The sequence below is a fragment of the Antedon mediterranea genome, chromosome 1, assembly GCF_964355755.1.
Source record: "Antedon mediterranea chromosome 1, ecAntMedi1.1, whole genome shotgun sequence".
In the NCBI taxonomy this organism is placed as follows: domain Eukaryota; kingdom Metazoa; phylum Echinodermata; class Crinoidea; order Comatulida; family Antedonidae; genus Antedon; species Antedon mediterranea.
In genome coordinates, this window is record NC_092670.1 from 32,407,491 (window position 1) to 32,431,558 (window position 24,068).

The following is a 24,068-nucleotide window of genomic DNA, read 5'->3' on the forward strand; positions in this document are numbered from 1 at the left end:
GGTTACATCTTCCTGAATGATGATGCATAAAGCCCGTTGTTCAGACTTAGTTACGTGTAGGTTGTTGCCGGCCTAGCGATCAAAGTTAGACCATGGCTTAGCTGGTTAAATAATAACTATAAGCCCGAACCGGTCAATGATGTATCAATCCAATTAACACAAAAAGGGAAAAACACTAATATTTTGTGGTAAATTAATATATTTCCAGATGTTAGTTTTTCTGATAGTGATACATCTCGGTATCTCAGTGGGGCCAGCGTTGAATTTCAACCAAAGGAGGGAGTGGCAGGTAGCTATCACATGTTTGAAAAATGTTTGATCATGATGGATTGTTATTGAATGTACTGCTACCGCGGAAATAAACCTGAACATTATACATAATCGGTAAAAGCAGTCATTATAATGTTTCATTCCTCGCAATCACCTTGGAACCGCATGCATAATAGAAAAGTGTCGGCGACTGGAGTAACAAGTAAAAATGTGTTGTTCAAATTGAATTATGTAAGTAAAGTACAGTAATTGATACAATTGAAGTTGATTTAATACACCATAGTTCCAGTTGATCTAATATTCCAGTCGTCATTTTCATGAATATATATGCCTATACTTTTTTTAGTTAATTTGCGAGCGGTCCTTTTACTTTTTAACGAACGCTCCGAAAACAGGCTTACTGCATTACAATATAGGTCGTATAGGCCATAAGTTTCACCGTATTGTCATAAATAAAAATGATAGTAGGAATGTGATGTTCGGTGGCTTTTTATATTAAATTGATGTTTTCATAATGTGCTGAGTGACGAACCACAGGTGCAGTTTAATCGACTATCGATATAATGAAACGGTGATTTTGATTGGCTGAAAGGCGGGCGGCACACACGTTCTAAGAAATCTAAGAACATTGATTGGTTATGAAGATTGTACACTGGGGGTATATGCTGTATGGGTGTATCGTCTGACTTCTCATTTGCAAGCCTCGCATGACTAGTTTTAAAAGCTTAACCGCTTTATTTGTGTTTTAAGTATGTTTCTCTTTGATCTGCCGCTTTGGCAATGCGAAGGTAGTTGAAAAGGCAATAAGTTTGTTTTGTACTTTACATTCAGCGTTGATATCAACACGACTTGTCCTGTATTAGTTGACGTCGTCAAGTTTGCTCCTTGGATGAAGTTATATTATTTCTCATCAACAAAAAAAATGGAAGTATTTTAAAAGTGTTATTAATATTATTACTTGATACGAAAGAAGAAGATTTCTTACAAAACTTACTAAAAATACTCTTCATTATGGCATATTTTACGATATTTATTAGCATATTGTTTATTTTACTCCGGTTTCTTGGATTATCAACCATTGCGTTGTGTGTTGTGCTGGAAGATGATAAGTCGTCAAATGAACTTGTTCCCCAAGCTTCAAGGAATACGCACGAATATTGGGTGTCACAAGCCGTTGATTTTATTTACCAGTTAGACTGTACGCAAAATAGCCAATTTATTACAAAATCCTCCTGTTGGGCGCTAACAAAAACTAGTAGAGACTCCATAAATATCTATATAGCGGCTCATACGAGATCAGGTTCGAGAACCAACAGAAAATTTAACACAGTCTTGCCGGACAGTTCTTTAAGGCGGAGTGGGTCACATGAGGCGGTCATTGTAATTGACCCTTTCCCAGAGGCTAACTTTGGACATCTTGTTATTGTTTTTTATGTGGATAGGAAATCCGAATCGTGCAGAGGCAAGCTTGAGAAATCAATGGGTAAGTAAAAGCTATGTTTACATGCCCAACACACGTGTTTGCTTTCCTTTTTGGGTCACGTTTAGGTTAACTCCATTTTTTTAGATTCAATTTTTTTATTTAATACGTATGGGCTCATTCGTGTTTAGTTATTTACCCGGGTAAGTTGGTTTAATGTCAGTTGTTGCTATTGGTGGATTGGAATCAACTTAGGCCTAAATGTCAAATAGCTAGGCGCGGCCTGAGCGGTCATGTCATGTCTCTTACAAGGCAAGGAACACGACGTTTGACACGCACGTGAATGTACTCGGTATATTGCCCACAAAACATTGTACATTAAAATAAACCACCAGAGCCCTACAATAATTACTAACAAGGGTTGTTCCACGTGGTCCCGACAGGTGTTCAATCATAAAAATAACCATTGTGTTATCCGTTGTACGATAACCCATGTTGTTCAATTAAAAAATTCAAAGTTGGTAGTATTGAATGTTACCCAAAAATATAAACGTACTAGCGTTGTTAGATATGGCATACGCAGAGCTAAGACGTATATAATTAGGTTGGTTGAGTAGGCCTACAGTCAATATTATGAAGTTGTATAATAAATACTAAATAAATTTACTCAGTGATTGGGGTCCTCATTCATTGAACGTATTTTATAGGTAACACCAATCATGAGGATATAAAAACGTAATTACATCGCATTATAAACATAAACAGACACTTAAACATGTAGGCCTATTGTACCGTATGTTTAGGATTGCTGGCATGTATAGTCTACTTATGAAACATGTATAACTTTCGTGCAATCATATATATATAAAGTTAAAAGAATAGCGTTTGCGCAACGCTATCAGAGAGGATAGAACATCATTTGGCATGGGTTCCAGAAGGAGTTTTGACTTAATATTAGTAAAAATATGTTGGCACATATGTCGTTTCATACGTCTACTTCTTGAGCTTGTATTTCCAGGTATTTCAGAAAAACATCGAAAAGCCTCGAAATAAATACAGACTTAGGGGAAAGTCTACATTTGGCACTGCATCAGGTACCGTAGTAGGCCTACGCGTTACGTGTCTACACAAGCGTTATTCGTGTGACGCTTTTGGTAATTGTGTGTAACAAGCTATCTGACGCAGTACACACCTGAGAATTTCACAGGTGTTGAACTTGATCCAGAAGCACGTCTGCTATGATTTATTACATGATCGGAAGGTCGGCAATTGGTAGTAATTTGTACTTGCTCGCTTCATAAAGAGATTAAGAATTATTGAATTACCAATGTCAGCCACTTAACTTGTATACTTTTATGGTTGTTTTATGAGTACTGTGTATTGTTTACTCGTTTATGAGAAAGCTACTATTTTATGAGGAAAACTTACGACTATAAGTACTAGTATTTTACACGTTGTTATACGCCGTATACGTTGTGTTATGCAATGTACGTTTCCATTTTCGACCACTTTAAATCCTAATGTTCGGAAGGTGTGCCTATGCTACCGTATACATTACGAGTTACATACCACTCCCCACTATTCTTCTTATCAATGTTCGCGTCCTATTGTTTTCAACATTTCTATAATAATTTAATTTAAAGTGAGTTGACTTAATTCATTTCCACGCGTTGCAAATGGAATCGTGAATGACATAACCGCAAGGTGTGTTCTGATGAGGGCAACGATACGATTTGAACCAAGACCCCAAACGTAAACCAAATGCCACTCACAATTCAGTTTCTATTATTACTCTGGCTATGCACCACTCAAATAAAACCACTTTGTGGAGTGGATACAAGTTCATGGTCTTGATTGAACTCAATACCTATCTATCTTGGGGGAAACGTTAATGTTTAAACTTTAAAATATGGTTAGTGGTTAAGCTAATTGAAAGTACTATGAGACATCTAAATCTAAACCTTGTATTGGTTTTAAATTTTGGAAAATTTCGGCGAAATATTGAATTTAAAAAAAACCTAATAAAGAGATTAACTTAATTATGTCTCTTAAATTTCTTATAACGAACAATACCACGTGACAGTTGCAACGTGTACTGTTATTAAATGCAAATTGTTGCTTTATAATTCAATTTCATTGTAAAGTCAATGGAATGCAAAACAATATTAGGTATTTGAAAATTTTCTAAACCGTACTATAGAATTTACAGCAAAATTGTCATTGCACTTCTATCGTTCTGATTGCATTCCATCAACGAATTGAAGTACGAAGCCGTAATCATAGCAACCGTTAGCTATCTTGTCAGACGTGAGTACCTGTCTGACTCGTCAGCCGAATTAAATCTCCACCCGTACCGGCAAGATCAAAGGCAAGCCGCCAACGGACAAGGCCTTCCGCGGAGGACTTGGCTGCATATCTTATTTTCTTGAGTATTTTTATATAAAGCAGTATAATTGATCTCGTGCGTAGGGCCAAAGTATTCACACGCTGGCGCGACTTGGTTGTAATCAATCCGACGAATTGTTACATTTCCTATAATTTCAATGACTTTTCCTGTCGGCTACTTCTAAGAACAAGATGAATAGTAACCCGCTTTACTTTGGCGGCGGACTTGCATACATGGGCTGATGCCTATTCAAAAGAGGTCTATTAAACGAGACAGAGGCAATAACACCTTCATTTCCCTTTAAGACAGGTCACTCAAAACACCTACGCAAAGCACCCATCGCGCCTATTATTTACGCCGAACGAGTATTTGTCACACATTTCGGACAAAAGCGCTTTTGTTGAGCATTTATTTGTAATCCGATGAATGTCGTAAGCTATTGATGTAAAACCTAGATTAATGGTATTTTTGTTTTTATCGTCTGATCAATACACGCGCGAGTTTGTTTACAAATTGCTCGATTGAAAATGATCTTTCTTAATCCACATAAATCTGTTCTTGAGAATCCGGAAGCTAATATTTTTCATTCATTCATTCACTCGACTCGTCAACAACATTTTTTATTCAAATTATCATCGTATTTACGTTTTGTATAGGCCTACATGTTACGACATTGCTGGCCAAATGGGAGTGAAGGATTTAGGCCACTAATGTCCGTAAACTTTACACAATGTTGTTTGCCGTTGGTTTTCATTAAGCCTACACTCATAATTGTAGCAAATTACAAAATTCTTAGCCCAATATTTATCACAATTTGTTCAAGACATAGTTATGACGTAGCCTAAATATAAATAGGTCATTTATTATTAAAATATGTACGTTGCGTGGTGATCAAGCAAATGTACAGACTTACTATTACGTTAGAGGTACAAGCTAATCTACTTGTTAACACTACTATGTCTGATTCTCTTTTTCTTCCTCCACCAACGTACTTCTAGGCTTATGTAAACGCGATTTCAAAGTTTTCCCATTTCAATGAGAGAAATTCTTCAAAACATTCGTTGTGTACTGAGTTCCTTTATGTTTTTCTCTTCACCTTCGATCTTAAGAATATATGTCTTCTCGAATAACAACTTTATAAATCAGCCATTGTTCCTCGCCACAAAAGCGTTCGTGACAAATAAATGACGATCCGAGTTTACCTGTGAAGGGTGAAAGAAATAACATTCCCCAGCGCTTACGCCAAAAAGGTATTTAAAGTACCAATTATAGGAATTCTTTTCTCCTTTCTTTTGCCACGAACCGCCATGGAAAGAAAGAATTTTCACCGGAAAGAATGTTCAAATAGATATTTAAAAGATAGGCCTATCAACGTGTGGTAAAAAGGTGTGGAAAAAGTTATTAAACACGATCTTCTGCGTTTTTGCGCCGGAACGTTGTCCAATTAAGTAGGCCTACTAAATAGTGACGCTCTAGAGTAAATGCATGTGCACACTGTACTAATAATATATACCAAGTAAAAAGTGTATCTTCCGGACTGCTGTGAATTAAATGTGTTCATATATTGACGTACCGTAACACATTTTTAGATTTAACACGTTCAGCAGATATTCTTAATATTACACGTGGCCATTGTATATCAGTATTCATTTTTCATATTTAGATATTAATGTTAAAATTTAAATATATAATTAAAAGCTAATAATCTTATCTTTTTTTAGGAAGGGAATGTTTACAAGTAGCAGTCAAGAGCAGATGTAAAAACCGATTAAAGACGTCATCTAAACGACACTGTGAAATCAACATGTTGCCACTAGTATACAGAGAGGGTGACAGCGTAAGTGTTTGTGCCTATTTATATCAAGGCAATCTAACAGGATGCGGTTTGTCTGTGGCTGCGACATGGTCATTTCCACTCTACGCCTTAACAGACACCGCGCACCGTACTATGTACAGTACTATTGGTATTTGTCGCAGCCAGACATAAGATCAAAGTTCCTATCATGGCAAGGCAAACGTGTCCTGTTGTTAGATTGCTTTGTTTATATATTTCCAATTTGAAAGAATACTCGATGGCTTGGGTATATGCATACGAAATAAGCTGTAAACCCGGTTCGGTAGGATTTCTTATTATAGAGAGTCTTGGTTTAAAATTAACTCATTCAACATTCTCAGGGCTACATTGTAGTGATAAATATGTCTGTAACACTGGAGGTACTGTACCAACTTCTAGTCGGTCCATACGAACCCAATTGCGGACCAGGATGTTAAAATATAGAATGAACCAAATTGCTTAACTGAAAGATGCGAAGCACATTAAATCTAACCTTACTCATACAGCCAATGTTAACCAGTCAGTTACTTTTTTGTATTTACAGTCACATGAACAGCAGTTAAAATGCATTGATTCTCCATTATATGCAAAGTGTCCGAACTACAGAACAGGGATTAGCAATTTCACGAGAAACTGTGAATTGGAAACTAACACGAAACGGTGCCAAAATCAACGAACAAATGTAAGTAGTAGGCCTGTCAGTGCTATTGGTCGAATGAAGTGGTTGAATGATATTCGCGCGAATCGGCATGAGTTCTGATTGGTTGTGGATTTTCCTCACGTCACCACAAATAGATGAAAATATTAATTACGCATGCGCATTAGTCAACGCTTTCGATTCGCGTGAAAAAATTTGCCTAGTGGAAAACATGGTTAGTGCGTGCGTTCGGTTACCGAATTTGCGGAACTATAGGCCTATTGTAAGAAATCTGAAGACGTGTTATTTTGTCAAGATACCGCGGTCAATATATAATAATTGTTTAATTTTGTTTTATTGTTCTGTCTAGTTTGGACGTCGATGTAAATTACACGAAACATGCGATTATGGCGTGATGATATCTGGCGGCTGGAACAGGCAGACTAGTATTAAACGACATTCAGAAAACATTAAAAATATGTATTCAATGTTACGAGAGCAAGGCTTCAAGAAACACAATATTAAGATGTTCTTTGCTGACAATACAGATATTGAGCGTAGGTATTTCTTTTATATGAGTAGGCCTAGTTTTACAATAATGTTGAACTTCCCGAAAGCTAGCAGTAGTGGGCTTGGTAAAAAGATCGGGTTAAACTGTGAAAAAATAACTGTTCATATTTCGTCTTTACCAAAAGACAATACAAAAGGCATTGACAACAATCTGAAACAATTCAAGAATGGGGGGGGGGGGTGATGGAGGGGAGTCTTTGTAGTATATAGCAAATTATTATTTCAGTACGTCCTTGTATCAAGAAGAGAAGAAAAAAGAGGATGGGGAGAGAGACTGCCCAGACACGGTTAGATCGTCTGCCATGAATGGGCCATGTAATATAATTGAGTAGGCCTAGGCTAATCACTGTCCTAGTGCCAATTCCTTGAATGGAAAATTATTTGTGGCAACAAATTCTGCGAGTTTTATCCAATTGTTTCCATTATAGTAGTCTGTCTGGGCATTGTCCAATAGCAGCACATGTCAACATAATTCCATTTTTACATCGTTTTCCACATTTATTTTGATAGGTTTCACTTAATTTTTTATATATTGTATGTGCCGATACAATACAATGACAGATTTTACATTTTATTTTCAGTGTATGAACAGAGCAATCAGCACGTTGACAACCGTTACCCAGCGACGCAGAAGAATGCGATTCGTAACCATTTGAGCGGTCTTTGTAGCTCAGGTTGTAACGTGGATACACTCATACTATACTTGAATAGTCCAGCTCTACCGGATGGAAGAAGTCTGTTATGGGACATTGATGAAAATGGACAGGTACGGTAAATCCGAGCGCATGACGTAATCATTCGTATAAATCCTAACGTATGACGTAAACATTCGTAATTTAAGCGTGTGACGTAAATATTCGTATAAATCCTAGCCTATGACGTAAACGTTCGTAATCCAAGCGTATGACGTCAATATTCGTATAAATCCCAGCGTGTAACGTAAACATTCGTATAAATCCCACCGTGTGACGTAAACATTCGTATAAATGCGAGCGTATGAAGTAAACATTCAAAATATTAATTACATTTTTTATTTGTTTTGTTTTTTAAGATGGCAGCCAGTGAAATGATCAGCGTAAGGGAGATATTGGAGGACATATCGGATTGTAAAGCTTCGCATGTCTATCTGATTGTGGATCAAAGTTATTCGGGTATTTTCGCCGAAGAAATAAGAAAATCGAAAACTCACGAAAATGTAGTTGTGTTCACAAGCGGAAATAAAACGGAATATTCATGGAGAAGTGACCTGACCAATGCATGGTCATACAGCAACCACACGCAGCAATGTGTAGATGAGGTGTATGAGGTAGGCCCTACCGTATTCTACATTACTGTTGTTATCATCATTGTGTACCGTAATCGTTATTTCTAATCGTCATTATTATGTTATCCTATTCATAATAATATCGTCATAATCATCGTGTTATTGGAATTATCATTATTATCGTGTTAGTCATTGTTAACGTCATTGCTATGTTTTTATATCCATATGTCATCTATACCGTCCTCCCAAAAACGGCCGATTTCCATGTAAAGAAATTGTAGACTTACTGAAATGTGTGTGTTTTATATTCTAGATCTACTCGGATTCATTCACAAACTCGAATCCTAGGATGATGGAAGGATCGGCAAACGCAGCCAACTCAACGGTATTCGGAGGTCACCCGTGCTATCTGTTACCATTCATGTCGAACAAGGAAATCCGCTCGACTTTTACGGGGTGCAGATACAGGCCGTACGGCTAGCACACACACTCTCAAATAAAAAGAACTCTATCCACAAACAAGTCTTTGTTTCATATTCAGAATATACGTTTATTTATATTTTCTCTACTACGGTACTGTATAGAGAAAAAACTGGACTTTCTAAAATCCGACACATGAGATTTTTCGACTTGCGCAAAGTCGGCAAAGACTGTAGCAGACTACTTCCAACTCATGTAAAAGTATGACAACTATAATGACACTGCCAAGTGCTTATTTATTATGCGTTTATAATATCCGCTACTTATGCGTTTTGTGGTAACGCATTAGGAAATAACGCGTTTTCTTCAATCGGCGAGAATAGTCGCACACGTCTCACAACCGAAGTTAGTGCATATCTCAAATACGTAGGCACAACATGGTCTCTTCCTTCGTCTGCTAAAGAAATGATTTTGTATAGCCATTTCGTGTACAGATTTCGAACATATTGATTGCTTGTCTCACTCTCAGGATATTAATGAACATAAAAGTACAAATTCAAACTTAGGCCTAGGCCCAGTAATGAAATTCTCCTTCTACGTGCTATATGTTGCTTGTATACGAATATATAAAGCACTACAGTATATAATGCTTAAATATACAATAAATGAGATAGGCCTATACAAAATACGATACGCCCATACGCATTGTAGTGACGTCACAGGCGATTTAAAGACATTACATAAAATGTTACGTGATAAAATAGGTCTACCGGTAATGTAAAATTTAAAAAAATGTACATATTGTAATAATGTGAAAAATAAAATAAAGTTTATATTATTATCCGATAATTGTTTGGTTATTGGTTTTGTTAAGTTGTTACATGAGTTTTAAGTGTTCATCTCAGGCAACGCAAATTAAAAAAAAAACAGGAAATAATTTAAATTACCCTTCTCTGCTTTTTTTTTGTATGATAAAGATGGAGTAAGAGCAGTTTTCTGTTTGGGCTCATGCCTATTACTTGCTCCTGGCAAGATGAAATGTAAATTGTACTTTTTAAGAACTTTTGCCGAATGAATAATTATTATTAATATTAGTAGGCCTAAACTACAAAGTGGTTTTGAATCAGCGCGTGATATTTCCGCGTACACCATCCCGATCTACATAGACACCCTGACAAATAAAGCACACTTTTACGGAGCTTTCGATTTGTGCGCATTCGGTGATATTGGAACGCATTTTTTTGCTCCCCACATCTCGACATTATGTCTAATAGACGACATACAGGCGGCGACCGACGACACATCGATTGAACTGATCTCGTCGCAAATCGAAATATATCGATTGTATGGTAAACACGTGACTTAGTAAAGATGGTCTTATGATGAACTCTCACATTTAGATGAGTCCGTTCAAAACTACCGCCCATTTCAAACAAATTAATATCGCATACGATTATGATGTGTTTTGTGTTTATCGACATGCGGAAGAAAACAAGGACGTATTAGATGACTTTTAAGGTAATGATTTTACAACCTATTATAAAATAACAATTGAAAGCTAGGCCTTGTCAACATGGTGGAAGCTATTTCAGTGACTGCATGGGTAGGTCTATCCATCGTGTATGGCCGCCATCCAACTAAATCGGTCGCACCATTTTGATGGAAATAAAATAACAGGATATAGGCTACCTTCAATTACATGTAGGCCTACTATGCGTACACCACACAGAATTTAAGACAGAATTCGATTTACGGTAGCTAGGTCCAGAGATACACGAGAGATACTAAGCCATCTACTGATAAAATATTTCAAACTGTATTTTTGGAAAAGACAGATAAAATAGTGAAAACATTTTCTTCTGGTTTTGATTCATTGAGATACAGTAGTTCATTAATTGTAAACCAGTATAAATTAAAATGTTTAACAATTATGTATTATCAGTTCTAGGCCTAAATAACCTATATATTATATAATAACCTAATTATTACGTTATTAGGCTATAGTACTTTAAACAATATCATTCAAATCCTGTTGCACTCATTGGCCTGATTTTTGAAGAATCCGAGACGATTCGGCCCACTTTTGGGCCGAAACATCCCCCCTTATGGGCCGAAACGTCTTACTTTAGACCAACAATGTTGATATAAATATAAAATAAATTACTAAAAATACGTAATATTATATTCAATTTATTACTTCGAAAACTTTGTTTATTTCGTGCATTCGCCAAGTGGCCAACAGAGGATGTAACCTGTTTACATCGTTCACGTGACTAAAAAATGATCATTTTCGACAATGTTTTCAAAATGTTTGCTTTATTGCATCTTTATCCCTAGTATTACTCCCCCATAGTCTCTCTGAAAATAAAGTTTGGGGAAAAAAGATTATTTTATGCTTATAAAATGCATACCAAAGCCGATACATTTAAGGGTGCCGAATCGTCTCAGGGCCGAATCGTCCTGTATAGTACCGCTAATCGTCCCGAAATAAGAAATCTGTAACTACTGATGGCATATAGCTCAATGGTATAAAATATAACTTTGCGTCATAACCAACACTGTAGCGTTTCTTTGGGTATTTTGCCGTCAACGCATGTTCCATAGCATTCACAACTTTACCCGTGTTCCTGGAAGCTAACGAATCCAAAGATTTGCTTACTTTTGCAATTTCTGAAACAAAAATAGAGAATGTCTATTAATAATTAACATATTCAGAAGTACGGATTTGATTTGTCGGTCATCCGTCAACAAAGCATTCGTTTTTATATCCGCTTATTTTGAGGGCTGCTCTGAAAACGCGTCTCCTCTTAGTTTTCCGCCTTGTTAAGGCATTGAGGCTTTACATGATAATGCGATATATAAACCCATTTCTTCTTAATATTATTGTCGTTTGTTGTAAGAAACACTGACTCTTTATCGCATTTCACCCACACATCTCGATCATTAACCCATTGTATGTTCTAAAACATGTAATGACTCGTGGATTCAATCTTCGACCCACTACTTGCTATAGGTATACATAGGTGGCGGTATAAAAATTTTCGTTAGCGATGCAACATCTCCGTGTTTTAAAAGGGGAAATCACTTAAGAGCCATTGTCTGTAAGAATCAAAGAAATATCAAAAAGAGTGGCAGACTCAAAAAAATGGATTTCTTTCAAATTTTGCACATGGCTATATATGTGTTGAGAGAAATCAAATATGAAGTTTTTTTTTTTTCACACGTATATTTCCATGGCAACGGCCAAATTTGTGTTTTTGACAAATTTTGTCCTTTTTTAAGGTTTTTTAAAATGGATATTGGTACTACTTTGATGAACGATATTTTTGTTTTGTTCATGTAATTATAAAAAATAATTAGTTTATGCATAATAACAATGCATTGTGTACCTGTTTCAAATTTTTTAATTTTTTTTTATTTCATACCTTGGGAGATACCATTTATTTAAAAAGGGGTGTTTTTAACTTTTTTTAAATTGTTCAATGCAACTAAACTTTACTTCACCATAACGCCCAAAGTGGTGTATTTTTTTAGCTGATTTATTACAAATAGGTAGTTCTAATGTTTAATAATTGATTTATAAAATAAAATACTGGGGTAAATTTAAAATCTACAAGCAGTGTTGCGAGAAACATAGGCATTTTTATTTTAAAAAAACATGATATATTAGTAAAAACATTTTATTTTCTTTGATTATTTGATTTGAAACCCATTGGTCAGAAAAATTCTTAATGTTTTATATAGTTCTAGTTGTGTTGTGAGAAAAAAAAATAAATTTTTAATTATAGATTCTGTAATTCCCAGTTTTAATGTCATTTTATAGGTTATATCCTCTGGAAATTTGAATAAATTATCAGATATCGTTGTGAATTTTAATCTTTGCAACAGGTTACTCCTCTCTTATTTTGAAGCTCCTCTTTCATTTGTTTTCTTCTTTTATTTGCTAACCTAAGCAGATCCCACATGCCCATCTACCACCACTTTCGACCCCCCCCCCCCACCACGACTATAACCACAAAAAGATAAACTGCAACACTTTGGTCGATCATCCACTATAGAGTGTCAAATGCATGCATTTCAAGCACCACCCACACTGTCGCTACTATCGCTCTAATGAATAGACGGATTCAAACTCCTCCATCCCACCCCCTCCCCTTTCTCCAAGCCCCCACCAACCCCAAGTTAAAAATTGCAATGCAAAAGATATGACATAAAGTTAAGTTTTTAGACCCTCGCCTTCAACCCCCTAACTATTTAAAAGTCCTGGATCCACCACTTTCCCCTCCCCAAAATAGAACCAATCAAAAGTCAATGATATACTCAGGTATGTTAATGCTACATAACAAATATTGAAGCCCTGATTTGAAATTTCATTTCATTTAAGGTCAGCATGTAGGCCTAAAATATCACACTTTATTATTAAATATTGGTTTTAAATTCTATATCTTTTTTACTGTGATGGTTGGATTCAGTATTAATTATTAATTAATAATTATCTGATAATTATTTAATTTCCCTTAGTTATGCATAGCAACAGTTAGTTACTATGGTAACTAAAATTGAGATATTCTTTAGATTTTGCATATTTATCTTATACATATTTAAATTTGTAGATTATTAGCAGGCATGCCTTATTTGCATTTTCAAATTACCGTTTCACAAGGTCATATTCGTAAGCACGTTCTTCTGTGATTATTTTTATTCATGAAAACCCCATATTTTATTTACAGCGGCCACCTCCCTTAACGGACGCACTTTGAAAAGCCTGTTTGTTCTTCCTATCTAATTAGTGCATTTAGTGCTTACCATAAGCAGCTGCGGGCACCTTTTTATACAAAATGAGATTTTTTGTAAGCGGCCAATCGAAAAATGTGATACTTATTGCATGGACCTATGAATTAGGTGCATGTTTATTTTATTTCTTTATATATTAGCTTTATTTTGAAGAGGTTTTAAAAACATTACTGTGAAGAGATGAGAAAACTACACAGATTTTGTCTGAAAATGTTATACTAAACCACCTGATTATAAATAATAATAGGCCTACAATTATAAGCGGCCACTTTTCCAGGTCCCGAGGGTGGCCACTTACGGGAGGTTCAACTGTATTTAAAAAAACAATTATCCTTAGTTATCCATAGAAACAGGTTCTAACATAACATAAATAATACATTTTGACATAACTTGACCCAACAAATGACCCTTTAACAAGGTCAGACATTTTCTGGGATTCAGTAGATAAGTAAATTTGGGAAAAGGTAGTAAAGCTATGTTATCAATTGTTTGTAGTCATGAAACCCCGTTACGTATAGAAACAGTTGCTACAATACACTATAGGTAAAATGTTGATGTCATTTGACCTCAATATGTAAAAAAAAAATTTTTCTTGAAAACTCCATATTTAATTTTTTTTTTTAAATATCATTAGTTACGTAAACAGGTTTAAGATAACACTAAAGGTCATTTTTTTACCTTTATTCAGATTCGTCAAGACTTTCTTTCTGAGATTATTAGGATTCAGTATTTAAAGTAAATTTGGCAAAAAGTAGAAATGTAAAACAATGTAAAAAAAATGTTTTGTATTTATGGAAAACCCCTTATTTTTTTGAAATTTTCGCATAGAAACAGTTACTATGGTAAAATTTTGACCTCAAAATGAATGAATTTACAAGGTCAAGTTTGTCATTAATGGAATGCAGTAGAAGTAAAATTGAGAAAAATTACAAATGCAATCAATTTTTTGTATTTATAAAAACGCCATTTTTAACGTTTTTTTAAAAATTACTTTCCTTAGTTACACATAGAAATGGTTGCTAAGGTAACACTATAGGTAAAATATGAAAATTGTTGAGAATTGTTATGAACTATCTTGTAAATTTTGATCAAACATTAATAGTTGTAGTAAAGTGGGGACCTGTCCTGTTTTGCATTCTGACCCCTTTTGACCTCAAATGACCTATTTACAAGGTCAGATTTTTTGGGAGGTCTTTCTGTATCTCTTTACACAAAATAGATTTAAAAATTTATAAAAACCATTGACGCAATTATTTCCAAGTTTAACATTATTTTCCATCAACTAAATATTTCAATGCAAAATACTGTTTTTCTGGCAATTAATTGAAATAAACCTGGCAACACATTCTTCTATTTTATCTAAACTATTCGTATGACTCTAGTAGCATTATGACAAGCCACATATACATTTTATTATTGGATTAGCCATATTTAAATTGTGTTTCATGTGTTTTGTTTGTTGATATTTTGTTATATTTTTTGTATTTTTCGTATTTTCCTGGCAACACAAAACCTATGTACGAAATTTACCCCAGTGTTTTTTTCGTGATTATTGTTGACAAACCTATTGACTATCAAATTAAAAAACCTCATTGATTTAAAAACACCACTTTGGAAGTTATAGGTACGTTTATGAGGTATACTTTTATAAAAAAAATATTTTTTAAAAACACCCCTTTTTAAAATAATGTTATCAACCAAACTCCATTTTGTAATTTTTTTTTTTCTACATTAAATGGAACTCAATACATGTTGTTTACACTGCTATAAACAAAAACTGTATACTGTAAGTATTTTTGGTTAAAATAAGTATACAAGTTTGTACTTTTTCACTATAGAAAATCTGTGAAAAATGACAAAAACATCAAAATTTGGATAATTGACCGTTGTCATGGCAACGGAGGCTAAAAATTAAAATGAATGTTGTAGATATGCTTTTTATTGAAATGTCTATTCATGGTAAAAATTTGAGAGAAATCCATTTTTTTACATCTGCCACCAAATCTTTGATTTTTACAGACAATGGCTCTTAAAATCCCGCCTCTAACACCCATCATATTTTAATATGCAATTAATCAAACAGACCAACGGGAATTTAAAAATGTTTTTACTTGAAAATGTTTGGAACTTACTACTTTCGAAAGCTTCCTGGCCACCAAATTCGTGTCTAGTTTCTGGACTTAGCTCGGCCCACTTAGCTCTCACTGGAGCAAAAACGTTACCATCATCTGCGATAGCCGTCTTGAAAAAGCCTGGTTCAATTATGCAAACCGATAATCCAAATGCTTTCAGCTGTACCCTTACAAAAAAAAGTATTAGCATTCATTAAAAAGAATAATAACAAATAGATAGTAGGAAGTATAAATCATACTGTAATTATAAAAACAATGCTCATATTCGGAACATGATCTCATTGGCGAAAGTTCCGTATTTTTAGTTGTATGTTGCGGGATTCGAACCTGCAACCTCTCGCTTACAGGGCGAGTGTCATACCACTAGACCACAGAGCCATATATGGTATTATCACAGATTTTCACCCACCAGATACACTCTCTTATACAACAAACGCCCTCACAATCAGTGGCGGCATAACAAGTCAGAATAAATTCCAACTTTAATACGCTACGGTTTTTTAAATAATATTGTGTATATGTAAATCAATGTGTTGCGTAGCGCTGTGAAAATTATATATAGATCATACTGTAAATTATAGAAACAGTGCTCATATGCGGAACATGATCTCATGATCTCAATAGTAGGAAGTATATTGATATAGAAAGTACTAGTCTAGAATGTTATACGGCTATTCGTAAAAGAAAACAATTTTGTCATAACTATCCTTTAGCTGATTCGAATTAAGAGCGGCGTTACGTAAAAGAAATAGAGACTTTAAGGCCAATTTACACAGACGAGCGGTTACAGTAGGCCTAAGTGGAACACCACATAGCTTGTTCAACATAGAATCTGTACCGTATCTATCCTGAGCGGGTTTTATTTTAAGGTTTTGTGTAAATGGTCACAATAAATAACATAGATTCTATATTGTATTATACCTTTACCACTCTTGCTGTGTAAATTGGCCTTTACGGTATGTCCAAGTAGGCCTACTTGGTCCATCATGTATAAAGGGGTAGTTTTTATATCTTTTAAAACTAATCTTTTTTTATTATTTATTTTCCTCTTGCAATTACTTCTCTTCTGTTATTTTAATCAACGCCTATTCATCTTTGCTCGGAGCTGACCTTTAAGACCATCACATTTTGTTGTTGTTAACAAACCTTATTTCGTCGGAAAAACACTCAACACCAAATTTAGAAATACAGTATCCGGCCTCTGGTATAACAACCCTGCCGCAGATACTTGCTACATTCACTATTCTGCCTCTTCCCTGCTTCAACATGGGGGTAAACACCTTGGTTACGTCAATCAAGCCAAATAAGTTTACATCGAGAACCCTTTTGTATTCGTCCCTACTCCACCACTCCATAGCTCCGCCATATCCAGTGATTCCTGCATTGTTTACAAGCCCCCACAAACCTGGAACAGTTTAGCATCATATTGTTTAAACTGATTTTACTTTGTGTAGTATCTGTGAATATGCGTTTATTATGCAAAATGTAAATAAAGTAGTTAGTTTATGAATATTTCAATTCAAGTTCAAGTTTATTGTTTCACACAATACAATACAAAATGATAATATAGAAACATAAATATTAGGTTCATTTTAAATTTAGATCACTCACAACACGTGCTTTTCTGAACCACCCAAAAGCACATTCTTAAAATTAACCATTGGTTTATATACAGTTATTATACGGGACACCCGTATTTTGGGAACACCCTATTAAGGGGATACTTTCACGCGAAACTGGGGACAAAGAATACTTGAACAATACAGTCAACTCCTATTCATATCAGGGGACACCCCTATTAAGGGTTTGAGTGTGCCAAATGGTTGATTCAACTCGACAAAAAAAAAGACTAAATAATCATCAATTTCTTTGGCTTGACATATTTCTTTTCAGATCAATTGTTTTTTCACGTGAAAACCTGTATTACGAGGACAATTTGGTTTGTGGTTAGTGCCTCCCGAATAGGGGTACCCTATTAAGGGGACAATCCAGAAAGTATCCCCTAAATGGGGGTTCTACTCAGTATTCGCGTCCAAGGTTTCGAGGTTTTTACAAAAGGACCGACGCGATGTTTTCAACACTATTTAGGCCTAAACCATCAGAATTTGAGTCTAGGCTCTATTTACGTTCTTTAATTATAATTTAGGCCTACTCATGCTTTTCTTTATTTAATTCAAACTTGCCTTCTGACTTTGGAATGATCTCTCGTACTTTATTCAGTGCCTCCTGGACACTGCCATGATCTGCAACATTCATTAATATCGCTGATGACCGTCGCGATAGTGATGATCCCAGCTCATGCCTTGCCTTCTCGGTCAGACACGATGCGATCACGTGCATCCCCTTCCCATCTAATTGTATTGCCAGCTCGTTGCCAAAGCCAGAGTCGCACCCCGTTATAAGCACATACTTGTTGCTTAAGTTTGATATTTTTGGTATACGGAAAAGAAACTCAACTAACCAAATTAGTGAACATACACCAATAAAAATATACAAAATCATTTCTGAAAAATAAATATTAAAATAACATCGGCCTACTTTATTATAAAAAAAAAATATTAATACTGTATAATATATAGGCCTATGTTTACTATCTACAAGATACAAGATAACTTTATTGTCAAAATTGTTTACAATTTCGAGATATGTTTTGTACCTGAGTAGAATAAATAATACGATGTGATAACTATATAAATAAATACAAATGATACAAGTGACTATCTTGAAAAGTTTGTGTTAAATAAATTGCATGCTATGTACATTGGTGAAAATCTGAAACGGTTTGTGGATATTTTTTCCTGTGTTAGTCTAACCTTTCCTGATCTACTTATAATGATGTCTGAATGTAATGGGTGTGATGGGTCTTGCATAATTGTGTCAAATTTTTTAAGTATGAATATATTAAACATTTCATCTAAAGATTTCACTTCTACACCGATAACTCTGCTGGCCTTGTTTACTAATCTCTGAATTTGACTTTTACTGTTTACATTGATATGAGAAAACCAAACAATAATACAATAAGAAATGATTGATTGAACAACAGAGGAATACAACATATGAATGAGATGAGAACTAACATCATAAATTTGTATTGCTAGATTTTAAGATTTATATATATTTTTATATGGTATAGTTTATTCCATTCTGTAAGGGGCGGGTTTCCCGCTGTTGAATGAGTTTGAATAAAATTAAAATAAAATAAATAAATTAAACCGTTTCATTTTGTATATAAAGTACATTCCCTTATTAGCCTTGGTACGGAGTTCTTTAGTGTATCTATCTAGAGTTTATTAAAGCACGAAACGACATAAGTGATAGCGAAATAGACTATTTGTGGTTTATTCCCGGTTATTTGGAAAGATAGGAAAGATAGTCAAATACTAAAGTAGGAAAAGGGAACGAAACGACTTAATAATAGAGTGAGATGTGCCACAGGTGGACTAACCCCGCCAGTCCTCCTACTACCAACAAAAGTCACAGGCCTAGGCCTAAAAATTAATACTAGCTATAGCTACATCGTCTGTCCTACAAGCTTACCAAAATATACAAATGTTTTCGTGCGATATACTGTATTATTAAGTACATACAAACCAGGGAGTTGTAAAATTATTTTACAACTCCCTGTACAAACCTTTTATCGAACATCGATGGTAGTGTAATAAATACTGCGAATTGGCCTACAGAAAAACAAATCTTCACGCCATGCAAAGTTTAAAGTCCACACTACGTTACAATGTAAACATTACGTCACCGCGTACCTAGGCAAAATAGTAAATATTCATAAGCAATACTTTGTCAATGGAGTTGGATGATTTTTTAAAGAATCGTACCCTCTGTTTTGACTGAATTAAACAAAAAACCAATCACCTAATATTAGATGATTCACTTTTTCCACAACGCGCAAAGTCATCAAATGTTCAAAAACAACTTTAAGTGATAAACAAAAGGCAGTGTTGTAGGAATTTAGGTGATAAGAAAGTGAGGTACTAAAATACATTGAAATATACTTCACAAAAATACAGTCAAAATAATACTAGATACACTATGTACAGATTTAATAAACATTTTACTTACGAAATAACATTGCGGGAAAAAATATATGAGTACGAAATTGTGACGAAAAGCTCCTAAGTTTCAAAAAGGGAGTTTTAAAATTAATTATATACAATCGTTTATTCTCCATACAGTATGAAAGTAGACCATATACAGGGAAAAAAAAGATTTACCTCGTATTCAAGACAATTTAAGAGACAGATAAACATTGTATATTATCAGTTCTAAATAATTTTGATTTTTTTTAAAGATGTATTGTCCCTTAAAACAGAAAAAATGAAGGTCAAAATATTCTAAATTTAAATTGGCCATATCAAAGGAGTAATATTAAAGTTATTCACTTTAAGTCGAAAATTCGAGCCAAAAACAAGTTTACGAAATTAACAGGTAAATTAGTTTGATTACATTTCGTCTGGAAAATCGTCACGAGCGAAAGTAAACAAATATTTCAAACCACGAGTATGCATTATGCCTGATATGCTAATTAGGATTGTTTACAACTCGTCACGGTTCAGAAGGTGTTTTCACACAGATCGCGAGGAAGTTTTATGATTATGCATACAGAGTAGCCAAACAAGCGCATCGCATTATGGAATATGTTTTGATCAAAAACTTTACTGGAAGTCAAAGTTATTTTTTGAACAAAAAAACGTCTTTATTTCAGTTAAATGATTTTTTTTTAGAATAACGTAATTATTACGTTATTAACATTATACTTTAAACAAAATCATTTCAGCATTTCACTCATAGGCCTACAATTCTTTGTTTTTCATAACCGAAATAAGAAATCTGTAACCACTGATGGCATATAGCTCAATGGTATAAAATATAACTTTGCGTCATAACCAACGCTGTAACGTTTCTTTGGGTATTTTGCCGTCAACGCATGTTCCATAGAATTCACAACTTTACCCGTGTCCCTGGAAGGTAACGAATCCAAAGATTTGCTTACTCTGGCAATTCCTGAAAAAAAAATAGATAAAGATAGAGCATATCTAGTTGGCATTAGGCAGTTAGTTATCTGTACAGTATGTGTTTTATTTGATCTGTCGTTTGTAAAAATGCTATAGAATCTCGCAATCCATTTCAAATCTTGGTCATTAACCCATTCTTTGTTCTAAAGCTCTGCCTACACTATCAAACTAGTTCGAAGAAAAAAGTGTGACATGCCCAAATATGGTAGTGATATGCCCAAATATGGTAGTGATATGCCCAAATATGCAGGTAATGATATGACATGATCATGTCCATATATGGGCACATCATCATCACATTTTATAGTGTAGACAGTGCTTTAAACATGCAACCCTGACTACATGTTCTTTTCGTATACTCGCATTATGTTTTTTTAAAGTTTGTTAGCGATGCGACATCTGCGTGATTTTAAATGGAAAGGAACACTTATATTCCCGCTCTCATATATTCCCTTTATCACCCATCATATTTCAATAGGCCTACAATAAATTAAACAGACCAATGACAATTTAGACTTTGGTGGTTCTTGAATGCGATTGAAAACGTTTAAAACTTACTACTTTCTAGAACTTCCTGGCCACCAAATTCTTGTCTAGTTTCTGGACTTAGCTCGGCCCACTTAGCCCTCACTGGAGCAAAAAAGCCATCTGTGAGAGACGTCCTAAAAAAGCCTGGTTCAATTATGCAAACCGATATTCCAAATGCTTTCAACTGTACTCTTGAAAAAAAAGGGTATTAGCATTCATTAGAAATAAATAATAAAACAATAATATTCGTAAAAAGAAAACCATTTTGCCATAGCTATCCTGTAGCAGATTCGAAGCGGTGGTACATAACAGAAATTGAGACGTAGGGCCAATTTACACGGACGAGCGGTAACGTTAAGAGGAAATCCGCGTAGCGTACCCAACGTAGAAATTGTATCTATCCTGAGCGGAAACCGCCCGTCCGCTCCGCGTTTTGTGTAAATGGTCATAAGGAATAACATAGATTACCATTACCGCTCTTCTGTGTAAACTGGCTTTTATGATAAGTCCAAGTAAGTAGGCCTACTTGACCTACCATGTTTAATGGGGTAGTTATTATAATATATCTTTATGGAATTGTGTATACAGATGCATAGTGAATTTTCTTGTAGCCTGTTATTAGTGTTAACTGAAAGTATAAATTATCTAATTATTTTTTATTATTAATTGTTTTCAATTCCTCTAGCAATTACTTCTTTTCTGCTACTTTTTTTCAACGCCTACTCATCTTTGCCCGGAGCTCACTTTTAAGATTACCACCTTTATTGTTGTTAACAAACCTTATTTCGTCGGAAAAACACTCAACACCAAATTTAGAAATACAGTATCCGGCCTCTGGCATAACAACCCTGCCGCAGATACTTGCTACATTCACTATTCTGCCTCTTCCCTGCTTCAACATGGGGGTAAACACCTTTGTTACGTCAATCAAGCCAAATAAGTTTACATCGAGGACCCTTTTGTATTCGTCCCTACTCCACCACTCCATAGCTCCACCATATCCAGTGATTCCTGCATTGTTTACAAGCCCCCACAAACCTGAAATATAGTTGTTTAAACTGATTATACTTTTCATAATGTGTATGAGTTTATTTTGCAAAACTTAACTAAATTAAATAGTTTATGACTATTTCAATTCATAATATTGTAGTAACAGAACTTCATTTTCAAAGTCCAAACAAAACAAGAAAATTCTTGAACATGAAATTAACCGGACTTTGTTGCGACCAACAGTGGTTTATATACAGTCTCCTATGGGGACACCCCTATATTAAGTGGACACTTTCACGTGAAACGAGGGGAAAAAGAATACTTGAACAATACAGTCAACTCCTATTCATATCAGGGGACACCCCTATTAAGGGTTTGAGTGTGCCAAATAGTTGATTCAACCCTACCTACATTAGGGGACAATATTTGTTTTTCAAAAACAACAAAAAAGACCAAATAATCATATTCATTTATATCGTTATTAATACAAAAATTGAAATCATAAAAATTATGATACTTTCTTTGATTTAACATTTCTTCTAAATTTCGTAAATTCAGATCAATTTTTTTACGCGAAACCACTATTATAAAGGAAACAATTTGGTTTTCGGTTAGTGCCTCTTGAATAGGGGTTATAGCCTTATTAAGGGAAAAATTTGGTTTTTGGTTAGTTCACTCTGAATAGGGTACCCTTATTAAGGGCAAAATTTGGTTTTTGGTTAGTGACCCTGATTATGGATACCCTATTTAGGGGAAAATGTGTTGGATATAGAAGTTCTCTCCTTATTGGGGTACAGTATCTACTTACTGTATATTCGCGTCTGGTTTCCGGGGTTACAAGAAGGCCTACATCTTTAATTATAATTTATTGCTTTTCTTTATTTAATTTTTTATATTTAATTCAAACTTGCCTTCTGACTTTGGAATGACCTCTCGTACTTTATTCAGTGCCTCCTGAACACTGCCATGATCTGCAACATTCATTAATATCGCTGATGACCGTTGCGATAGTGATGATCCCAGCTCATTTCTTGCCTTCTCGGTCAGACACGATGCGATCACGTGTATCCCCTTCCCATCTAATTGTATTGCCAGCTCGTTGCCAAAGCCAGAGTCGCACCCCGTTATAAGCACATACTTGTTGCTTAAGTTTGATATTTTTGGTATACGGAAAAGAAACTCAACTAACCAAATTAGTAAACATACACCAATAAAAATATACAAAATCATTTCTGAAAAATAAATATTAAAATCAAATTACTTTTTATTAAAAATAATAGAACGCTATATTTATTGTAATAGTAGGGCCTATAAGCTTAGTATCTAGAGTATTAAGGCACAAAATGACATAGTTAATAGTGAGATAGCCTACAGGTGACTTTAGTCCATGAGGGTAAAATAGTAGACAAAAGGAACGAAACGACCTAATAATATAATGAAATATGCCACAGGTGTACTAACCCCGCCAGTCCTTCTACTAGCAACTAAGTCACAGGCTTAGGCCAAACAAATAATACTTCGGCTAGCTACATCATCTGTCCTATGAACTTAACAAAATGTACAAATGTTTTCGTGCGATATACTGTATTATTAAGTACATACAAACCTTTTATTGAACATCGATGGTAGTGTAATAAATACTACGGGGAATTGGCCTCTATACTAATAAGGCTACAGAAAAACAAATCTTCACGCCATGCAAAGTTTAAAGTCCACACTACGTTACAATGTAAACATTACGTCACCGCGTAATAGTGAATATTCATAGGCAATACTTAGCCAATGGAGTTGGG

At 34.8% G+C, this 24,068-nt stretch overlaps 3 protein-coding genes across 4 annotated transcripts; 1 reads left to right on the forward strand and 2 right to left on the reverse strand.

Moving 5' to 3' along the window:
• Positions 1-1,059: 1,059 nt before the first annotated feature.
• On the forward strand, positions 1,060-9,627 carry LOC140049161 (uncharacterized). The gene is made up of 7 exons (XM_072093983.1): positions 1,060-1,753; positions 5,798-5,913; positions 6,455-6,592; positions 6,918-7,104; positions 7,699-7,883; positions 8,169-8,423; positions 8,695-9,627. The coding sequence occupies exons 1-7, from the start codon at positions 1,282-1,284 to the stop codon at positions 8,860-8,862; spliced, it is 1,521 nt and encodes a 506-aa protein (XP_071950084.1). The 5' UTR covers positions 1,060-1,281; the 3' UTR covers positions 8,863-9,627.
• An 837-nt stretch (positions 9,628-10,464) lies between these two features.
• LOC140063688 (retinol dehydrogenase 16-like) lies at positions 10,465-19,469 on the reverse strand. Of its 2 annotated transcripts, XM_072110149.1 has the most exons (5): positions 19,362-19,469; positions 17,911-18,231; positions 16,874-17,132; positions 15,728-15,894; positions 10,465-11,471 (listed from the first exon to the last, which is right to left on the reverse strand). In XM_072110149.1, the coding sequence occupies exons 2-5, from the start codon at positions 18,227-18,229 to the stop codon at positions 11,275-11,277; spliced, it is 942 nt and encodes a 313-aa protein (XP_071966250.1). In that variant the 5' UTR covers positions 18,230-18,231; positions 19,362-19,469; the 3' UTR covers positions 10,465-11,274. The 2 variants fall into 2 exon arrangements, with proteins under 2 accessions (XP_071966250.1, XP_071966251.1); XM_072110150.1 differs by lacking the exon at positions 19,362-19,469 and having other exon boundaries at positions 17,911-18,263.
• A 339-nt stretch (positions 19,470-19,808) lies between these two features.
• Positions 19,809-24,005, reverse strand: LOC140063689 (retinol dehydrogenase 16-like). The gene is made up of 5 exons (XM_072110151.1): positions 23,882-24,005; positions 23,187-23,507; positions 22,065-22,323; positions 21,316-21,476; positions 19,809-20,746 (listed from the first exon to the last, which is right to left on the reverse strand). The coding sequence occupies exons 2-5, from the start codon at positions 23,503-23,505 to the stop codon at positions 20,553-20,555; spliced, it is 933 nt and encodes a 310-aa protein (XP_071966252.1). The 5' UTR covers positions 23,506-23,507; positions 23,882-24,005; the 3' UTR covers positions 19,809-20,552.
• Between the last annotated feature and the right edge of the window lie 63 nt (positions 24,006-24,068).

Excerpts from the sequence above, each read along its gene's own strand:
- LOC140049161 (XM_072093983.1), top strand. The coding sequence starts at position 1,282 with ATGGCATATTTTACGATATTTATTAGCATATTGTTTATTTTACTCCGG. Across the intron at positions 6,593-6,917 it reads GCCAAAATCAACGAACAAAT|TTTGGACGTCGATGTAAATT; the intron begins GTAAGTAGTAGG and ends TGTTCTGTCTAG. Across the intron at positions 7,105-7,698 it reads TGACAATACAGATATTGAGC|TGTATGAACAGAGCAATCAG; the intron begins GTAGGTATTTCT and ends TTTTATTTTCAG.
- LOC140063688 (XM_072110149.1), bottom strand. The coding sequence starts at position 18,229 with ATGATTTTGTATATTTTTATTGGTGTATGTTCACTAATTTGGTTAGTT. Across the intron at positions 17,133-17,910 it reads GATCATTCCAAAGTCAGAAG|GTTTGTGGGGGCTTGTAAAC; the intron begins GCAAGTTTGAAT and ends AAACTGTTCCAG. Across the intron at positions 15,895-16,873 it reads TGTTTTTCCGACGAAATAAG|GGTACAGCTGAAAGCATTTG; the intron begins GTTTGTTAACAA and ends TTTTTTTGTAAG.
- LOC140063689 (XM_072110151.1), bottom strand. The coding sequence starts at position 23,505 with ATGATTTTGTATATTTTTATTGGTGTATGTTTACTAATTTGGTTAGTT. Across the intron at positions 22,324-23,186 it reads GGTCATTCCAAAGTCAGAAG|GTTTGTGGGGGCTTGTAAAC; the intron begins GCAAGTTTGAAT and ends ACTATATTTCAG. Across the intron at positions 20,747-21,315 it reads CCAGGAAGTTCTAGAAAGTA|GAATTGCCAGAGTAAGCAAA; the intron begins GTAAGTTTTAAA and ends TTTTTTTTTCAG.